The following is a 22,534-nucleotide window of genomic DNA, read 5'->3' on the forward strand; positions in this document are numbered from 1 at the left end:
GATTACTGATACAAAGGGATAGTCAATTTTTAAAGTGGTGAAGGATTGTTTTGAAGAGAAAGAAATTCCATTGACAAATGTAAGTTCTTGCGCAGCAGATGATGCCCCTGCCATGGCGGGTCGTCATATTGGGTTTCTTGCACCCCTTAAAAAAGAAGTGCCAGAAGTGATTACCATCCATTGTGTTCCATCGTCAACATTTGGCTGCAAAAAAATTGAGCGGTGTTTTACATGAAACCTTACAAGTAGTCATTACTGGTATTAACAAGATCAAAGCTAATTCTCTCAATGATTGCCAGTTTCGAGAACTTCGCCATGAAAATGATGAAAAATTTGAATGCTTGCTTTTACATGCGTCTGTGAGATGGCTTTCCAAAGGAAACTGTACGCACCCTTTCTTTAAATTATTCCACTCGGTAGCTGAGTTTCTCGACTTGCATGATCTTGCTTTAAGTGAGAATTTGAAACAGCGCAAATTGGAACTTGCGTATCTCACAGATATTTTGAAAAAATGAACGAAGTCAACATTAAGCTCCAAGGAAACAAGATGAACCTCATCAAGGCCAAAAGCATAATTTCAGCAACCAACTAAAAAAAGTTCCAACTAAAAAAAAGTTAAATCGTGGATGATGAACTTCCTGAAGAAAAAATGTTAATTTTTATTGATCACCTTGATCAGTTAAAAAAGAACATGGAATCAAGGTTTGCAGATTTGATCAACTTACAAATTTCTGACTGGATTTTAGACCCATTTAGTTTTGAAGATGTGGATGAACTGGAAAACTCTTTGCAGACTTATGGATTTGAGTTTATGGATTTGAAATTTGATTGTGAATCAAAAATTACTTTCAAAAAACAGTTACGAACTTGCCATAAGGAAAAAAGGTGAACAGCTCCTCATCTCATTCCCCTCAACATATCTAGTTGAAAGAGGATTTAGCGCTGTAATGCAGCTTTTCACGAAGCAAAGAAATAGATTGGACATCTGCCTCTAAGGGGACCTCAGATTAAATCTCACTAATATAAACCCAGACATCAAAGCTTTAATGGAGTTCCATCAAGCACAAGGCAGCCATTAAAAAGTTAAAAAAGAACAAATCTTAACAGTTAAAGTTTTCAATTTTTTCCGGTTTCAATTTAAAAACAAAGCGTGTTACTGAAAAATGTAGTATTCTTGTTTTTGCTAAGTATGTAAATGACGTTGGTTGATTAAAGCACTTCAAATTATGTTTTTTCTTTTTTGGGGGGGGGGGGGGGGAGAAAAGGTTAAGGGGAATAAAAAATTCAGTTTTAAAGCTAATTATTGCTTTATCATGCACTTTTTGAAGCTTTAAACTAAAATTAGGCGTTCAGTAACATTAATCTTCATTAAAATCAGCGCCATCTAATTTGTGTTTTTAAGGGAAGAATGTTGGGAGCAATAGGTGTAATTTAACTACCAAAAGGGGCGATGGGCCAAAAAAGGTTGGGAACCACTGGTTTAGCTCTTTGATAAGTTATAGTCTGCAAATTTCTACCTCCATCTGTGGTTTTTAAACAAAACAAAATGTATTTTGTTTAGTAAGTTTTGTTTTGTAATGTAAAAAATGCATAATTATGAATAGAGAAATGTTTCTGCTGTTCTGCCGGAAGTAGGGGCAGCCATCTTGAATTTTAGGGGCTTTTTTTTTGTTCAGTTTTCGATGTGTGAGTTTTGATCTAGAGTTCGAGCTAAAGAGAAAAGTGCCTTGTATTCCTTTGACAGTCGAAAAATAAAGCAATGGGCAGAGAATAATCAGTTTTTCAAAAATTACTGCTGAAATATGTTATATTAAAATGTTTTAACACTTTTTATAAAATTCTGTTGCTTACATAAATTTTGTGTCTTGTTGCTGAAATTTTTTATTAAAGAAATACTATTGTCTTTAGGTAAAGTAATTGGAAAAAATGGAAGAATAATCCAAGAAATTGTTGATAAGTCTGGTGTAGTTAGAGTTAAAATTGAAGGAGATAACGATACTCCTAGGGAAGAGGTAAGTGATTTACTTTTCTGAAATTTGAAAAAATATGCTTGTGTATTTGGAAATGAATTCTACAGATTTGAGTTCTTGATAATGTGATAACTACTCATTGAGAGTAAGTTTCAAAAGTAGAAAAACATTTTTGGATGCTTGAAATTCCTGAGTTTTGGAGATATACTTAATATTTGTCACTTTAAAAAGAATGACAACAAATGCAGATTTTTTCTGATGGTGAATATTGTTATTTATTATATATATATATATATATATATATATATATATATATATATATATATATATATATATATATATATATATATATATATATATATATATATATATATATATATATATATATATATATTTGCAAGTAGAGTGTTCTGAAACAAAGTTAACTTGTCTCCAAATGAATTGTTATTAATATTTTTAATAGCTCAAACATGTGTGAAAAAATGCAGATATTTTCTGCAGAGAGAATGCTAAATCAATACATTTATCAAATAAATTTTATTGACTTTCAGCAATTGAACTGACAAAACTCACTATAGTTTTTTAATTAAAATATACAGGCATGAGGTTCTTTTTCAAATCCACGATTCTCTGCTTTTTTGCCATTTTCCTTTTTTTTCTTGATTTTTGCTTGCTCTTTAATCATTTTCCGCAATTCATTTCATTTCTATGTAGTGTATAAATTGTTAATTTTGTTCCACAACAAGGCTGATGTTGAAAAGATGTTTTGCACATATAAATTTGAGACATAAATCTTGGGGGGGGGGGGGGGGGGAAAGAGCAACATATCTGTTCCTCAACCCAAACAGAAATTAGTCACACCTAAAAACCAGGGCTGCAAAGTCAATGGGAAAACAGACCAACTCCAACAAATCCACGAATATTTTTTTTTTTTGAGGTGTCTTGGCACACTATTAAAGACAGAAATTCAGACTTGGGATAGTGGATGGTGAAGACACTTTAGTTCTAATATTCATCTTCCACATAAATACATATTGTTTAGCATTATTAACTGTCTGTTATTTTTTCTTTAGAATGTGATAAACAAGTGATAATAAAAAAAGAAATGCAAAATGCTTTGCTGATGTTGCCATGAACCTGGGACATGAAATAGCACCTTTATAGAGAACTAGCTTTTACCCGCGGCTTCGCTCATGTTGATATAATTTTTTTTTTCAATCAATTCAAGTTAATGGTCAACACAGGGAAAGGTCAGATAGTTACAAAAAACTGGTTTCTCCCCAGTTTCACCGACATTTAAAATAGCCTCCGCCCTTTAATATATCAAAAGATGATGAAAGTCCTGATTAAAATACCAAAAACTTTCAGAGTGAAAATAGCATTAAAATCAGAGTAAGCACAACAGTTTTTTTTCTTTTTTAAGTTCCCATTTAAATGAGGAAAATAGTACAGAAAACTTCTCATTTCAGAAAGAAAAACATTCCCTAAAGTCTCTACTGGAATGGTGATATCAGCGTTTTCAAATAACTTCTCGCGTAGTTTTTAGCTTCAAAGACAGCGACAATTGAAAAAATTGCCACATGCCTTAGCCATTGAAATGATTCTGCAAAAAAAGTTTGGCGAGATTCCTGCTGGTCGATCAAGCACCCAGTCAACACAAGTAAATTAAATTTAAGAAAAACATTAATTGCCTCAGAGTTGCATAAAACTGGAAAATAATCAGCCAAATCCATGTATTATTTGCCTATCTTGTGCAAAAAATCTTACTTTAAAATTTAACTTGAGAAAAGCCTTGAACAATCAGATGAAAAGCAAAAATAGTCAACAATCCAACAATTGTCGCTATCGACAGGGAGTTGAGATGATATCCTAAATACTATATTGTGTTGAGGAAGGCCTTCGAACATGGAACTAAAAAGCTCATAACTCATTTTTTATTATACTTAGAAATTTGGAACAGGTGCCATCTTCAGCAGAAAAATCAGAGCTTTCGATGCACATATAATGTTAATATGTGCAAGTATTTTTTCATCCTCATATTAGAGAATTTATACAAAAATTGGGTTTTATTGCCTCCCTAAGGGGGTTTTGCCCCCCATAATGGGACGAAAACTACACTATGTGTTATTCTGATGCATAAGCTATATTATTGCAAAGTTTCATCAGGGTGGCGACAGGTCAGGGAAATCAGGGAGATCAGGGAAAAATCGGAACTTTATTAATCAGGGAAAAGTCGGGGAAATATCAGGGAATTTTGAAAAAATAACAAAAAATCAGGGAAAATTGATTTTATCAAGAAAAAAATTTTTTTTTGCTTTACAAAATTAAGTTCTCTAATTCCCTATGCATTTTCCGCCAATTATCTGTTCAAAAAAAAAAGTAAAATTAATGAGGTGCAATTATACACTGCCGCATATTTGCGCATCTTTTTTCCTCAACGTCAAAATATTGAATCTGACTTATTAACCACAGGATGAACTTCCAAAGATTGCTTCTGTGTCTGTTAGGTTGTTTATTTTACCTAGCTTGAAATTTCCTTTCACGCTTTCAATGCTACGTAAAATAAACAACCCTACAGGCAAAGAGGAAGCCTTCATTAATGCCTTAGCTCCTTTGCCTTTATTCCATTGTCTCGAAGTAATTAGCATACTGTAATCGCAATTTCAAGAAGAAATCTTTGGTTTTTGAATTAATACTACAAAAGCTTAAAAATTATTGCATTGTGTTTTTAATTTAATTGCTAAAATTGAACTTTCAATCAAAAAAACTTTTTTTTTTGCCGTTATACTATTTGCAGTCACCACAGATCATAAAGGTTTTCTTTTCTTCAGTCTTAAATGATACTTTTATTTTATAACCAAGTTGTATTCTTCTTTTATATATTTTGAAATTACTTAATTGCTTTTTTTCTTTTTCCTTTTATTTCAAAGTTGTTTGTTACAAAAGCAATCTAAGATTTTTTTCGTTACATACTGAAATCATTTGAAATAGAGTTAACTTGTGTACTTAAGTAAATATCTTTATTTTTTTTATTGTTCAAATGCTGTATTCATTCATTAAAACTTGTGTTCTTGATTAGAGAAAAGCTCCCTATGAATGGATGTCAAATGGTTTCATCTTTTTTGCATAAATATGTCAATTAGTTATATAAGAATAACTACATTACTTCTATTCTTCTTAAAATTCTTATGCTAAGTGGTTTCTGGAAGTAAAGTTTTTTTTTATTTTAATTTTCTATATTATTTCCGTATAGAAAAATTTAATATACTATTTTGTAGGTTTTTTCCCCAAAAAATTTTGACTTGATGTGTTTTTTTTAACTATTTTATTAAAAAAGTAGCATCTTTTAAAAATATATCTTTAATTCAACAACTTAAAACTTTTAAAATACTACATTTGATACAAACATACAATGGATTTCAAGTAGCCCAAAGAAAGAAAACCATTATCATTGGTAACGTAAATCAGGGAAATTTGGTGAACTTAATCAGGGAAATCAGGGAAAAGTCAGGGAACTTTTTTTCACAGTTCCTGTCGCCACCCTGTTCATCGAAATCCATTCAGTAGTTTTTGCGTGAAAGAGTAACAAACATCCACACATACAGACAAACTTCCTCATTTATAATAGTAGTAAGATTACCGTTATGTCTCCTTTAAATTGATAGCTTTTTGTCTTTTATTTGTAGTTGTTTCGTGTAATCTCTACTTTTTAATTTCATAGCTTTTTTTTAAATTCTATTTTAATATAATCTAAATTTTAAAAATTTTCATGAGTGTGGTAGCCAAATACTAGTATTGTCTTTTACAGAAATGGAATCAATTCAGAAGTACAGGCTGATTTTACTGCCATTTTCCTGTATTTTTACAGAAATTCTATAGTAAAATTGGTACTTCCGCAAAAATAATGTAATAAAATCTACAAATTCTCGAAAAAAAAAATAGTTTGCACTTCCATAAAATTCTGCATTTTAAAATTGAAAATTTATTGCTCTGCACAAAAGGAAGTTTGTTGACAAAATAAGATATTGAACTGATTTATACAAGGGTCAAAGTAGTCCTATATATCCTATATTTTTTGAAAATGTCCTATATTTCCTACATTCCTGTTTTTTACCCTATATATCTTTCAAAAAGAACGGTAAATAAACTTTCTGACATCTGATTTTTCACTGAAAGCACGTGCCCAAATGAATTTCAAATTAAAAAATGCAACTGACTAAATCCTGCAACAGGCATCTTCTCACATTGGCTACAGTGGTATCCGGACTTAATACTGACAAGCCAAAATCCTTACAGCAAAATCTCGACAAGCCAGAATCCCGACATGGTCGAAATCCCGACAAACCAAAATCCCGACAAGTCGAAATCCCGACAGACTAAAATCCCGGCTGTCCAATATCTAGGGTTGTAAAAATCGGAGTCGGGCTGATTTTGGGGTTGAGTTGGAGTCGGGAGTCGAAGGTTTAAAATTTCAAGAGTCAGAGTCTCATTTTCCCTCAAAGTCTGCAACTCTACCAGTGCTGGCGGAGTCAGACTGGTTTTGGGGTAAAAGAGTTGGAATTGAAGGCTCTAAAATTACTATAGTCAGTCATTTTTCCTCTGACTCCGCAACCCTGCAAAAATCCCAATGAGACATAGCAGCCCCTCAACTAGTAAGTTTTCACTACAAAAAATTGCAAAAGAATGCTAATGCAGTGTTTATTTAATGTCCCTGGTATTTACAGTTCTACAAAGAAATAAAGGAAAAATACTTTGCAAGTTTAGATTTTTTTTAAAGCTTGCTCAAATTCTCTTTATTTTTCTCGCTAGGCAGAACTTGAGGCAAACTAAGCAAAATTCTAAATTTAATTAATTTTCCATTGTTTATTTAATTATGCTAATTATGACTCCCAAAATGTTAAAAAAAAAAACTTAAAACAGAAATAGTGCCTGTTTAAATAAATTTGCACTTGTACGCTAAATTTTGTCTGAAGCCTTGCCTTACTTCTTGAGATGTCATAGTAGATATCATAGTACTTCTTGAGCAGTCATAGTAAACGAGAAAGAATACCTGCCCCATCTCTTTCAGAGGATTAACAAAAAAAAAAAAAAAAAAAAAATCAGCACCTTGTGTTTCACAAGATCTGCAGACCAAATTTTGTCTGAATCCTTGCATTACTTCTTGAGACATCACAGTCATAAGTAATGAGAAAAACATTCGACTGCTCTGCCCTCCTGAAGCTATTTTCACCAAAATGGAATTATCATCTGAGCTCTGCCCTTTTTCTAAATCCGTCGATCACTTCTTGAGATATAGCAGTCCCGCATGACATATGTAGAAAATGTCGCGCTCCACCGGGACCGCCGCAAATCTTAGAGAGAAGGGGGAAAAACCCTTTCTCTATGATTCGTGGCGGTCCCGGCTCCACCCTCTTGGAGAAACTGGAACTAAATACCATTCAGCACCAAATCACATGTGGTTCCTTGTTTGTACCAAATGTCATTTGAACTCATATTGAATTTGGTTTTGAAATAGAGTGGTCAAAAAAATAGTAATATGTAATATGTAAACTATACATGCAATATGTGTATGTGTATATATGTGTAATATGTATAATAGAAGTGAACATAATAATAAGTAAACTTGTACTAAAAACAGCATATATGTCTGTCTTGAGGACGAGGCAACCAGTCGAAGGTGGCTAGTATTTAGTCTTATTAAGCAAAATTGAGTATTTAGATTTTGTCTGGATATTGGCCCTATCAGGATTCTTAGTCGGGGGGGGGGGGGGGGCTACGGGGGAAGAAACTGCAAATTGTGATAAAATTATGAAACTCGGCATGCTTGTAGACATTGTATAAATAAAAATTTTAGGAAGGGGAGGCATACCGAATTCCCCCCCCCCTGGCAGCCATTTTTGGTCCAAAACCAATAACGGCGATTCTTTTTAAATTTTCGTTATTATAATTTTTTAAATCATTGGTTGTGTCATTCCATGGATGTTTATTACATTTTTTACTATTTTAAAACTCCAAAAAAGTCTAATTTCAAAAATAACTTCACAAAAAGTGTTTTTTTTTTTAAATCGATATTTTTAAATTGTGAGTTCCCTGAAGTGATCCCCCCCCCATAACAGAATTACAGGTTTCTGAATTTGAAGATACATTACATTAGTGTTATATCAAAGTAGGTTCCAGTTATCTGAACTCTAATTGCCCGAACTGTCCAATTATCCGGTCATGATACCCCTCGTGTTAAATGATAGAGCACGCATAATTGAAACTATTTGCGAAGGGTATGATAGAATAAGAACTTGAAGAAAAAAGGGAGAAATCCATTTCATTACTATTCTAATAACATAATTCTAATAGAAAGAAATTTAAAGTTGAATTTTAAATTTATTATTATTACTATTGTTGCTGTTGTTAATTCTTCGTCACCCAATTAATCATCAGTAAGCTTTTTCTCATTTTATAAAAAAAAAAAAAAAACACTATATATAAAAACAAATTCAAGTTTTGGAGCACCGTATTAAAGCTGGTGCTTTTAAAATTCAAGTTTATTATATCATAGAGTTCAACCAATTTTAGTATCTTTACTGATACCTTGAATAAGTTGATTTTGTTTGTGTGTGTGTTTTTTTTTCCTTTTATTGCTATAAGCTATACATATACTTTGGTAACTATACTGGATGGTTACCAGGTTTTGTTCAAGATCTTTTTCTTTAACCCACAAACCTTCCAGACGTACACAAAGCCTTTGAAAAAGGAGCGTTTGTTGTAAAAAAGACAATGAACGTGTTTTCTGTAATTGGATCGGACCATGCTTAGCAAAACAATGCAATAGTGAAAGGAGAAGGTGGGGCTATTGGTCTTTCACAGATCCAACTGCGTTAAGAAGATGGGAGTTGGCTGGTCTTCAAATTATCGATTTAATTACACAGTTTGAAAAAGTTACCTTTACTGATTTAAAGAAACGTTGTATATGCGCAATGAAGAAATATTAAGTTTCCAAAGCATGTTTACAAGAAAGGTCTTGAAGAGAAATAGCTAAACATGAGAATCCATTTTTAGAGTCATCGAGAGAATTGTTCTCATTGGAGACGAATGTAGCAGTAGACGAAGAATATGTGGAGCAACTGATAAAGATTGGGCAAGTTGAGGAAAAAAAACAGTGCAACAAATTTATGAAGAAAAGAGTTGTGACTCGAAAGTCACTTTATGTTCACGGGTAGAAAAACAATAACTTTTTAGCTTTTCATTTTTCCAGAAAAATCAGTAAGTCTGCTCTTTTACTGAAAAGATTAAAATCTGATACAGATTCGTTTTCAAAGCTTTTCATTATTTGCAATACCATAAATTTCAACCAAGTTGAATTTCTCCTCTATGAAAATCAACCTCACCCTCCATCGATTTCAATAACTGGAGCTCTTTGAACGGGAAATAAGTCTGGTCAATAATATTCCTCTCAATGAGTTAAATTATAGTATTCCTACTGATGAAAACAACTCAAAGAAGAAGAGAACGAGTTAAGATGGGATGATGAAGATGCAAATGATGAATGCTAATTTTAAAATAAGTGCAATGGAGATACATTGTGACGCCATTGTCTATGATGGATCTTTCATCGTTCATATAAAACGACCTAGGACAGAAAATTTTTCGGTGGAGTATCTGCATTCTTTTTAGGATACAATAAGTAAGACATAAGAGGAATAAGAGAAAGATATCATTTTAGAGAACATGGTTTGCTTTCTAAGAACTGGTTCAGTTTCTACGAAACGTAGATAAGACAGAATTGTTTTCCATGATTGCACTAGCTATATGATCTTATATTTGCTCTCAATGATGTGACGGTGATTTTCATCGAATAAGACATCTCTAGTGCCATAAAATCACGAGGAAACTAATTTCTGGATCTTCGTTCATGTTTTGCATGCTGCAATAAGAGGACACATGAGCATAATCGTTGGAACTGTTGACAACGATGCTTCCATCAGCTGTATAAAAAGGGGATAAAGAAGATTTTGGAGCTGGAAAACACTTTCGACTTATACTAGTCCAAGACTTAGCGTACAAATTCGGTCAGCAAAAATCAGTTGTTCTAAGAGAATTCCACTCATTCTCAGAGGAACTCTCATGGTTACCACTTTTCTTGCAGGTCGGAAGAAAGTGACGATGTGGAAATGATGAAAAGACTATCCTGATGTTATTAGTGTATTTTCATATATATATCTTAACCCAAAAAAATGCACACCTAATTAAAATTTTCAAATATCTTAGCGATTCCTTAATCTTTGCTACTACTCATCTGCATGTAACTTGCCGTCCGTAAATGAAGCTGGAAACTTTTTCCACCAGATAACAATGCTCAATGAATAACTTACCATCACCCACAGCTGAAGCCCTAAGGCAAGTTATTTAGTGCTTATCAAGGTGGACATCAGTGGGGCAGTATGTCTAAAAATTTAGCCTTAACTTTAATTTATGATTGGGTTTTTACAGTAACTGTTGAAAAGCGCGTTCTTATTTGTTTGAGTTTGCCCGAAGTTTCAAGTTCTTGCTGAAAGCGAATTTACGTTATGTTAGTGTAAAAAAAACTGCTCTGAAATAACTTGTGGGTGCTTCAAAAATGGACTTATCTAAACACCTATGTGTAAATGCTGCAATGGAAAATGTTATGTACTTGTGTAAATTACTTGTAAATTCAAACATTTTAAATTGCCTTTTATATAATCGTTGTATGCATCACTTAATCCGATTTGTAGTGCAATTTAGTTGTAATTTTTGTAACAGTGAATTATATTTCAATAAATAACAATTTTATTAATAGTAAAAATATTGCTGCCTTTATTAACATAGCACTAAACTTCTTATTGTAGTAATTAAATATTTCTTCCTCTTACATCGTTTAAAACATAGAACAAACGCCTCAAATCGTCTAATGAGAAAACACTTGAAACTTGTTTTAAAGCGTTTAATAATAGTAAAGATTGGAGTTCTGTAAAAACAACGTCCGTGCCCCCTCCCCCTTATTTCAAGTGCACATATGACTGATAAAACTGCAGAATGTGAGTGAAACTTCCAAAAAATTGCGTACTTCTTTTCCAAGTGTTTGAAGTTTTTTTTTTTTTTCACTGATAATGAAAATTGATTTCTTTTTAACTAATCAAAGTGCTGTATTTATTCTTAAACAACAATTCAAATGCTTGTTTCCAGTTTTGAAAAATTACTAGCTTAGTTTATAATTTTTAATTTCTAGTTTTATTCTTAATTTTGTAATCAATTTTTAATAGTAAACTTTAAAACATAGGTTTGGATTTTCTGATGTTTCGGATTTCTAGGGTTCGGATTATTGGGTTCTACTGTAAATGAATTGATTTTCCTTAACACAGTGCTTTAAAATGCATATAAAAACATTTCTCAAACGACCCCCCCAAGAAATGTTAAAGACTTTGATTAGCTAAAGTTTTGTTCAAAAAAAATCAACTTTTTAAAATTAACTTTAAAATTAGGAGGTTTAGAGATATTTTGATGACTTTTTACACTTTAGTAAGCATAATAGAACTCCCAAAAGAAGATACAGTGGATATTTTTCAAAAAATAAAAAAGAAAAGTAGTTTTTGATTTTTGACCAAAAATGACTGCCAGGGAGTTTTGGGGGGGGGGGGGGATTTTGAATTGCCTCCCCTTCCAAAAATGTTTGTTAGTACATTGTCTACATGCATGCCAAGTTTCATGATTTTATCACAAAATGCAGTTTCCGGCTATTTTTTCTACCATAGCCCCTCTACTATCTAGCTTGTCGAAATTTTGACGACGTCAGGATTCTGGCTTGTTGAGATATCGAGCAGTCGAGATTCTAGCTTGTCGGGGTTTGGGCTGTTATGATTTCAACTCAAAACACGGCTACAGCAATGTGACGTCACTCTATAGTGGTGGAGTTTCGAGAACTAAGTCTAAAGTTGGTTTTAAAGTTTTGCGTTTGTTTTGTTTTCCTTCAGGGTTTTCATTTTGGTTTGTATATTTTTGTGTTCAGTGCATTTTCTGATCGGAATGTTCTTAATCTTCTTTTTGTAATCTTTTCTTATTGTGGAATTTTGGGATCGTGGAATGTTAGTTCCTTATGATGTTAAAATGTAGTTTGTTGTAATAAGTGGAATTATAATGGTGAATTTGCATCGCTTAACAAAATTTCGTGTGGATTGTTTGCACCAGGAGGACATTAATTGTACAAGTTTTGGTACATGGTGCACTAAAGGAAAAGGTGATTTTATTGCTTTTTGCCATTTTTGCAACTGTTCTGTGCCCATAAGCAATAGTGGATTTTTGCAATTGAGGCAGCATGCTAAAACTTTCAAGCATAACGAAAACTCTGAAAAACATCAGAAGGATCTTACTCAAGCTCTGTTTGCTCTTAATATAAGTGGTAAAGGGTTCAGTTTATATATAAACTCAAATAACTGTAGAATTAGTACTTAGGTCATGAGTGAGGAAGAAAAAATAAAACTATCTTTAATTTTGTTTAGTTATTTACTCTATAAAGTACAGTTTTTTCAAAAATTATTCTTCCAACTGCAGGAAAGTCATTTCAGATGTAAGTTATAATTTTGTTTGAGTTTTTTTTTAAAAACAAAATCATTAATAAGAATAACTAAATAATATACGATATGTATTATTCCTTTTTTCGTAGCAAAATTCTTCACAAAATGTGTCCTATATTTTTCGTGGAAAATGTCCTATATGTGACAAGTTGATCACTTCTACCCGTTTATATGACTTTTCTGTAGTAGTTTTTTGTTTGTTTTTCGTCCTAATGTGCTTATGGAATTTTATCACAACTTTTTAAGCATCTGTTACTGAGTTTCATTTTTTCTGATAATTTTATAAATCGTACACACAAAAAGGTAGTAAGATAACAATTTAATATCTTTCAACTGAAAGTAAAATTTAGATCTGGTTATGATTAAAAAAAATATATATATTCTCAGGTGGAAAGTCTGCGCCGCAAGTTGCCAAATTCAAACTCTTGAATTCTGGCACCAAAATGAAAAAAAAAAAAAAAACATTTTTCCTGCTTAAATGCCAACAAAACTATGCTTTTAGCAATGAAGTTTTCTCTTTCCTTAAACATCCACATTTCTACTTGCTATAACCTCCCATATGAAATTAAGTAAATATTTTTGGAAGAGTTAGGTATAAAAATAAGAAAAGCAGGGCCCAATACAGGCTGATTTTGCTACCGTTTTTGGGTACCTTCACAAAAATCTTTTTTTGAAATCGGTACTTTCACAAAAATCAAGTAAGAAAATCAGTGGCTTCACAAAAACATCGAAAATTTCACAAAAATTTGCATTTTAAAATATAAAATTTTTTTCTCTGTTTAAAACAAAATTTACTTATAACATAAAATTCTAAGTAGGTTTATATGAACAATCGCTTAAATAACAACCTTTTTGTGGTATTTTAACTCATTTTTAGCTGTTTCTCGCCAAAGTGTATTTATGCAATATCATCGCAATCTTTCAACATCTGTTTTGAGAAACCGTTTTTCTCATAATTTCCTATATTGTACACAGTACATAGCCCATTAAGCTGAAATTACAGTGATATTTTTCGTACTTCTTAGGTTTTTAGCACCCCCCCTCCCCAAAAAACGAAACCTGTTAAAAATAATACTAGATGACATTTACACTTTTCGAACTAAAATTTCACTTGTTCTACTTCTCTTTTACAAAAATTAGGATGCCTCTAAAATTTCAAAAACAAAAACAAAAAACAATGCTGATAAAAAAAAACTTTCACAAAAATAGAATGATGCAATACTTTCACAAAAATAGGTAGCGAGAAAAAAAATCCTGGATTGGCCCCTGAAGATAGATAATTACAAAAAACAATTTATTATTTATTTTTCACCCTCCACAGAAACCTCTAAGCATATATTTGGTTCTAAAATACATGGAATTCTATTGCAAATTTGATCTCCTATAAAAATATCGAACAGATTTGAACTTGAGACCTGAGCTATTTTTATGCACTTTTTAAAATTTCCCTATTTTCTGTTTTGCTTGAATTCAGGGTTCGTAAACTCCTTCAAAACTCCTCCAATACTCCTTCATTCAGGAAATTTTTCTGAAGGGCCCTTCAAACTCCTTCATTTTGGTTTTAACTCCTTCAAAACTCCTTCTTTTTTATTTCAAGAGTACATAATTTTCCTCTGACAGTGATTTAAAATACTTCAATCGACAACTTAACATCGTCACAAGGGCAAAGGTATAATTACAATTTTGCCGTAGTAATTTCGTTTATTTATTTTTTTCATAAAGATGTGATTTACAAATTGAGCATAGAAGTCGTAAAAGTTGAAGGTGAAAATTTTATTAGAAGACTAAGACATTTCATAAGTGAAGTAAAACGTGCTTAAATGGTGCTTGGTTGTTTTTTCAAGTTTTATGATTATTGCTTTGCTCTCACTTTCAGCAGCAAAAATCTGTTTAATTATTATTTAAATATTTAAAAATACATAAGTAGATTTACTATATTAAGTGATTGTGTTAAAAAAACAATTGTGTAGTAAATCGCAGTTATGATATTGTAAAAAGGGTCATCCACATCCACAAGTGATGTAATGCCTTGAGGCGGAGACAGGTTCATTAAATTGTGACCAGGGGAAGAGGTAGAGACCAAAAAGTGACCTTACACAGTTTTTGTAACAATATTTTATGACATGTGACAAGAGGAGTGTTAAGGTGAAGTGTGACACTTTGTGACAAAGGGGAAGGGGGTCAAATATTTTTTTTAATAATAAAGCTGAAAGTGTGGATCTCTGTCTGTTGCACGCATAGAGCCTAGACCGTTTGGCCGATTTTCCTGAAATTTGGCACAAAATGTGTTCATAACATACTGGTGAGCATCTCGAAGCGATTTTTCGAAAATTCGATTTTTTTTCCTATTCCCATTTTAAGAGCATTTTATCGAGCTAATTATCATAACATGGGCAAGCAAATTACTATAATATGGATGAGCAAATTACCATAACGGGCGATCAAATTACCATAATGAGCAAGCAAATTAACACAGAAAATTGGTGAGAAATTCATCATCCATTATTTGTTACTATACAGGCGAACCAAATGACCTTTTAATTTTCTACTACTATATGCAAAGCCGTGATGAATAAAAGAGCAACATCATTCAGGAACAGCGCATTAGTACTCCTTCAAAATCTCATTTTACTCCTTCAAAACTCCTCCAAGACTCCTTCATTTTATTTCTGAAATTGAGTATGAACCCTGGAATTTCCTCTTTTTTTCCTTTTCGGCAATCTCATGCCTGAATGTGTACGTGAAGTATGTTGTATTAATCAACATTTTAGCATCTCCATTGTTTAATTATTGTCTAGCTCTAATAAGTTGACTTCGGATTGACTAAAACTTAAGTGATATCATTTATTAAAATAGGACTGAGGAAAGCCCCTACTTTTTTCAAACTGCGACTTTGTATTGCTGAGAGTTATTTGCATTGTGCCAGTCTAAGAATTTTGCCTATTTAAACCCAAACATATATGAAGACGTCCAAGGCCAAGAATCAAACCTATCGTGTGGTTCTGATAAAACCTATAGTGTGGTTTTATCAGAACCACACTATAGGTTTGATCTGATGTGTGGTCTCAAAATAGAAGCAGCTGAAGAAACATTCAAGAAAAATCAATATTGCCCAATGAACAAATTACATTCTTAAGTATTATTAAAAAAAAAAAAGCACTGCTTGCTTAAGTTTCATTTTTATTTCATGAACTTGGTTTTTGTTTGTGGTCAGTCATGAAACCAAATTATTGATGGGGAATTTATAAAGAAAAAAAAAAACTTTGGAAAAGAGGTATTATTTAACTAGGTCTAAGATTTATTTTTTTAACCAGGGGTAGAAATTTAGAAAAAGTCATTGGTCCATTGTATCAATAACTATAAAATTTCACTGGTTCATACACTCATTTAGTGGTCCAGTATAACTTGGTTTAAAATAATGGGAAATTTAAGAAAATAGATAAAAGTTTAAAAAAAAAGACAAATGGAGTCTATCTATTAACAGTTTTCAATAGACATGTCTGAGGGACTGGGGGAAAAAGGGAAACAAGCCTCTTTCTATCCACCAATATTGGTAAAAGACAATGAAATTTTTTATTTTTGCTCTGAAAAAAAGGCAATGTAATAGAAAAAACTGTTATGATGCTTTAAAAATTTCTTAATCTATTTTTTAATGCAAAGAAAACCTAAACATGGTAAATAAAGGTGCAAAACTTTAATCTCAACAGTTTAAAAAAAAAAAAGTATAGCAGCAGACCGCTGTTAATTTTGAGCCCTATTTCAGTATGAAGAAATATTATATAGTTATGTACAAGCTGTCAATAATTCATGCTTAATGCCAAATTTCCAGTGCTGGCTATTGCATCTAGTCGGGAGTTTCCGGATAGGAGGTCACTGTGACAGGATGGCGACAGATCAGGGAAATCAGGGAGTTCAGGGAAAAGTCAGGGAAATTTATTAATCCGGGAAAAGTCAGGGAAATATCAAGGAATTTTGAAAAAATAACAAAAAATCAGGGAAAATTGATTTTATGAAGAAAAAAAAAATTTTTTTGCTTTACAAAATTAAGTACATTAATTTCCTACGCATTTTCCGCCAATTATCTGTTCAAAAAAAAAAGTAAAATAAATAATTCCTGTCGCCATCCTGTGTGACCTCCCAAAATGTCGTTTTTTGGTAAATTTTGTCTGATGGGATTAGGCAATTTTTGGAGTTCCTTTCCGCAAATTGATAATTTCCGCCCTCCCAAACATTTAAGTTTGAGGCACCACTGCATCCAGTGATTGCAAGCAATGTGAATATTGTTCGGGTTTAAATTAGTGAGATGCTTGGCTGGTGAATAAGCAAAAAATTCTATACATTAAAAAGTTAATATTTAATGTTATACTGTACTTTTTTTTCTTAAAAACATCTGGAAAGTCTTAGTTGCTCCAATGCAAGGATTATTTTCAGCATTTCTAAAAATTTGGACAATTATGTCACATAGTGTGACTGAAATCTGATCACGTTGTTAACAATATCAGCAAATGTTTTGTCTTGTAATTATTTTTGGCTTTTTTTTTTATTTGTAATTAAAAAGTAACATGGAAAAAGAATAAAAGCTTTTGGAAAACTGAACATGATTATATGTTACATGCAATAAATTGAATTTATAAGCTTTGATATACATATTTATTCTCAAAATGCTATACTTTTTTTTACACATTGAGTTTCCCAAGCGCGTGACTGTAGCATTATACCATAATAGTTAGTCCATATATCCTATGGAGTAGTAGTTTACTTTTGACATATTAGTTCTTCAATAGTTATAATTTTTTTCTTGAAGTAATTTTTACTAGTTCTACAATGTGTGTTTGATAATTTCACGGTATGATTTTAATAATACTCTTTGATAAAAGCCTGACCGAGGTTCTAAATATTTTGAAATTCTTTTGTATAATTTTTATTTCTAAAACACATTAAAAATTTTAATTTGAGTTTTAGAAGACAATTTAATGATTTGATTGAACAAATATTTAAATTAAATCTTGAGAATTGTGTGAAAGTCATTTATTTGATCATTAAAAAAATGGTATTGTGATCGTCAAGAAGTAAATATGTTCCCCAAAGCCAACTTTCACTTCAGTTCAGCTTAACATTCCTTTAAAAGAAAATTCATGAAATTAGGTGATCTTTAGTTGTATGATAAAATGCTTTTTGCTATGTTTAGATTGTTTTCATTTTATTGAATTCTTTGAATGTTTTCTTCACTATAACGTAACTTTGATATTTAGCCAAATGACTGAACAGGTGTTTGTCTAGATTTTGCTATATAATTTTCCAATTTTCAGGAACTTTAAAATGCATTTTGTAAAATATATGAATATTGTTTCTGTGGGAAAGTTTGAGTTCATTGAATTGGCAGTCTTATTTCTATTGTTCTTGAAGAGTGCAGGGTTAATAAATGTTCTGTTTCCTCCTGTCTTGTGCAGGAGGGCCGAGGTCCACCGCAGCATAGAACAGGTAAAGGAACTTTGGATATGCAAGTTCATAGGAAATCTACATCTCATTCCAGCATGACTGACAGAACGTCTAGCCATTTGGTGGAAGGCACTGTTACAGAAAGAACGTTCAGCGTAAGTGATGGTCGAATATCAGTGTCCTCCAGTGCCTTTTAGGATATTTTGTGATCTTTAAGGAAAATGTAGGAGATGTGGATTCATTATTATTTTGCCTGGTTTTATTAACTTTATTTTTTTGGCATCTCTTACATTTGTTGAGTATTTCCATTTTATTTAGCCTGAGCTTGCTACTTGATGACAGTTGAATTTCATTTCTTTTATGTTCTGTTCTGAATTTCTTTCTCATTGTGTATAATTAATGCTTGGGCCATTATGTTAAAAATATTTTTTGATTGATTCTTTTAACTATTCCCTCCTTCTAAAGTGCAACAAAGTTTTTGTTGATCTTATTTTTTGGCTGCATTCTTGTTGTTCCCTTTGCTTTCTTTATCGCTTGAATCTCATATTTTTCTTCTAAGTACTATTTTTATGATGCAATAACTCCAGTTCTAGTAATAATTGTATTATTTCTCTACTTTGTTATTTTACAGCATTTGTGGTACATTCTGTGTAAATGGTAACTGAATAATTTTGGCTACTGCTGACCCACGGTATCTAGTCTTTACCACTAAAGTTGAAAAGTAGGATGTAAAAAAATGAAATTCTGTAAAATTAATACCTAAAATGATTCCCTAAAACCCCTTTTATCCCATTCTAATTGTCCTGTCTGGCCACCTTGTTCTCAAACAACTTATTTCCTTAAAGTACGCCTTATGAAATTAGATTTTGAAAGTGGCAAAATAATGAAAGGAAAGTGTTTTAACTGTCTTTGTACTATCAAGTGTACTAAACATGGCTTATCAATCTACAAGTTCATGCCATCTCATTTCAAGCTTAGTCATGTTTACTTGCCTCTTACCTTACCATCACCAAGAAGAAAACCCATTTTTAAATAAATAGAATCTGAAAAATATCATTTTTTGCTAAGTCACATTTTATTCAAAAATTCTTAAAAATATGATCCCCGAACTTTGTAATTTTTCGAGAAGGGGTCCGCGGAAGTCTGAAATTTGGGAACCTCTGCTGTAAACAATTATAAACATGTGAACAATATATTTTTTTGCAAAAATTACAAACAAGTGAAATTAAAAAAAAAATGGTTTGCATTTGAATAACAAAATGTATGCCGTTTGTTTACATAAGGGCTATTAAAAGACTTAGTTAACCTTTAAGTTCACGTTATTCCTAAAGTTTACTATAGCAGTACACACACTAAGACTAATCATGCTAAGTAAGTTTTTGTTAATACATTTACATGTAAGTAAATTGATTATCTGCGAGTGGCTTATCCGAGGGACGGAATATTGGCACCCACTTTCTTTCTTTGTTTTTTTTATCAATGACAAACTGAAGGTAGACAAATGCACCCATTTTAATTCAACAAGTGTAAAATTTATTGTTTGTCATTTCCATTTCTTTCTTTTCCTCCTTTTTCCAATGATATCAAACCTTTCAAGGTCACAGAAACCTGACTAGTAGAAACCTGATTTTGAAATCTGCATTACTCATTGCTTTAAATCTCTACCACTTTTTCTTTTTACTTTTCACTCCAGGGTCCCTCGTACCTAAGTGATTTAACCAGTTGGATGGGACACAGGAGATAGCTCTGATTTTTTGATCCAGTTCAGAAACTGGGCTGTCTCTGGTCCAGCACCCCCAACAGTATCATTTCACTTGGAGGGTTTAGTGACCACGAACATATTTAATGTCCCCCAGTCACCATTAAGTAAGACAATGAGTAAACTTTCAACCGGCTAGGAGCGATCCCGGGACCCTCCAGTCAATCTCTACTTCCTGATTTTCAGATCAGCCTTACTGATTTTTAGATCGATACTAAGCAGGGTTTGTTGATTTAAATCAGCTTGATTTAAATTGTGATTAAAATCATGATTTAAATCAAGTGACTTTTTTTTTAAATCATTGATTTAAATCAATTGATTTGAATTAAGTGATTTTTTTTAACAAAAACATTAATTAAAATTAGTTGATTTTGTTTTTATAAATTAATTCTGCATTTTTAGGATGTACTGCTCTAAATTTAACTACACGGCATTATACTATCTCAACTTCTATAGGCAAAACTACATAGATCCCTCTTTCTGTGTGTGTAACAGATTTTCACTCTATTGCTTTTACTCCAAAATTAGTTTAGAACAAAATAAAAATTTTGAGTTTTTCTTCATGACTAATATAGTTCAGAAAAGTAAGTGTTCAACATATTATTTTACACTAAAAACCTATATGATAATGGAAACCTTATCTTTAAGCAAAGCATAAAACAAAATCGCATCTTATCTAAGCATTATAACGTATTTATTAATTTTAAAAATATTATTGAATAGTTAGAGAACTTAATTTTAAAAGTAAGTTGAATGTATTTATCTATTGTATGATATATATTATGTTTATAAATGTAAAGTAATTAATATCTACCAATCTTTGAACAAAAAAAAAAAAAAGAATCTGATCTTTTTTGATTTAAAAAAAAAAAAATCCAAAAAATCACGAACTTTGATACTAAGGTGCGTGAACTACCGACTAGATCAGTCTTAAAAATGCCTCTACCCTATGCATTTTTCGTGTAACCTAATCTGTTGCAGTTAATCTGCTTGCACAATTCGCTCGCATATTGTGTAATCCGTTTGCAATAATGAACAATTCATTTCTAGCTTTTATGTGCATTTTTATGTATCCTGTTATCGTTTTATCTGTAGTTTACATGCATGAGAGTGTTTTTGATATTTTCAAGCTATTGCATATACTTGCATCACTTTTACCTGATTTGCAGATTATCTGAAAATTCCCTTATCCGCGGTTAGCCTGCCACCCTCAGGGGTCTGGCCAGCGGATATTTGGGTCCGTTAACGGACCCTTCACAAAAATCCGATCAACCAAAACGGACCTTTCACAAAATCCCGGTCAAACAAAACGGACCTTTCACAAAATCCTGAACAAACAAAACGGACCCTTCACAAAATTCTGATAAACAAGATCGGATCTTTCACAAATTGTTTATTGAAAGAGCAAATCTGAAAGCAAAATAACGCCGATAATTTTTGGAACCTTTTTTAAGTCAAATTAGAGTCATCAGCTTTTACAAATTCGGCTAATTTTGAAAGAAAAAAAAAATCTCTCTTGCTATGCTCCTGCAAGCGATAAATAATTGCTACTGCCAAATAAATATAATGGTTGTTTGTTTTATCACAGCTAATTTGCAGCGGTGTTGTTGTAAACTTTTCTGAAAAGGCATTGGTAAGCACTTTTCTCCCCACTCATGCTTTAATAAACAATAATAATATATATCTGCGAAATGAACTTAGAATTGCAAAGGGATAGTAAGGGTGGGGAAAAAATATGATCACTTCAGATATAGTTACCAACTTCAAAGTTATCACCACTTAGCGTCTGGCATTGAACCTTTATAATGACTTTTGACTCGAAAATATTCTCATCATTTTACCAGCTTGTCAATATTTGCGTTTTTACGGGTGCGGTGCGATGTTTAATTGTTATTTTGGGAGAAAATTATATGGGTTTTGATTTTTCGATGCTAACAAGGATGATTAACTTTAAATAAACTCTTTTAATTACCGTTTTTTTTTTCTTTAGATGTCTACATTTTGAAAAATGCAATCTTTTAATTCCCGATATGTGAATCATATTTTGTTCTTTTTTCAACCTAACTTTGCTTTATTAGGATGCAAATAAATGAAAAGTCTCTTTATTTCTGTTAGAACTCTCATTTCAAGTTTTTTAAAGCAAAATTCCATTTTCTGTTATGAGTCAAAAATTAAAATGCTGAAGTTTATTTTATTTTATTTATTTATTTTTATTTATTTATTTATTTATTTATTTATTTTTTTTTGCGTCAACTGTGTCCACAGATATTAATGAAATGTTTATCATAGGACTCTAAAATGCAATTTTAAAATAATTTTATCAAAAATGTTTTTTTTTACAAGCCGTTTTTATACTTTTAATGCCTTCACTTTGAGAATTGCGATCTCTTTGCATCCGCTATGGGAATTCAATTTTTCGAATTTTTGATGATTATTACGCTTTGTTAAGAGGTAGACAATTAAAATATCCTTTTATTTTTGTTAAAATCACGGAATTTATAAGTTTTAAACGAAATTCTGTGCTTTTTAAGAGTGTTGGGTCAAAAAGTTAAATGCTGAACCCCCTATTCTGGATTTTATGTTATTTATTTATTTTTTTGTTACAATTATTTTAAATGCTGTACAGAAATATTTCTAGTTTAATTTAACATAATGTAGAAGGGTAGATAAATATTGATACTTGAAAGAGCGATGCCCCCCCCCCCCCCCCCCCCGCCAAATATCAGAAAAAAAATCCGGAATGATTTTCTCGACGTAGAAGAGGAAAACACTTAACTGTAAGT

General features: G+C 31.8%; 1 protein-coding gene across 4 annotated transcripts in view; it reads left to right on the top strand.

Annotated features, from left to right (window-relative positions):
* Nucleotides 1-22,534, top strand: part of LOC129218574 (fragile X messenger ribonucleoprotein 1 homolog) — an 83,056-nt gene that overhangs the window by 46,901 nt on the left and 13,621 nt on the right. For 2 of the 4 annotated variants that reach the window (XM_054853206.1, XM_054853870.1), the window contains exons 10-11: nt 1,909-2,012; nt 18,004-18,147. In XM_054853206.1, coding sequence (XP_054709181.1) covers nt 1,909-2,012; nt 18,004-18,147 — 248 coding nt within the window. The remainder of the gene's footprint in view (nt 1-1,908; nt 2,013-18,003; nt 18,148-22,534) is intronic. The other 2 variants (XM_054854545.1, XM_054855272.1) reach the window with 1 other exon arrangement.

This window comes from Uloborus diversus, chromosome 1, assembly GCF_026930045.1.
Source record: "Uloborus diversus isolate 005 chromosome 1, Udiv.v.3.1, whole genome shotgun sequence".
Lineage (NCBI taxonomy): Eukaryota > Metazoa > Arthropoda > Arachnida > Araneae > Uloboridae > Uloborus > Uloborus diversus.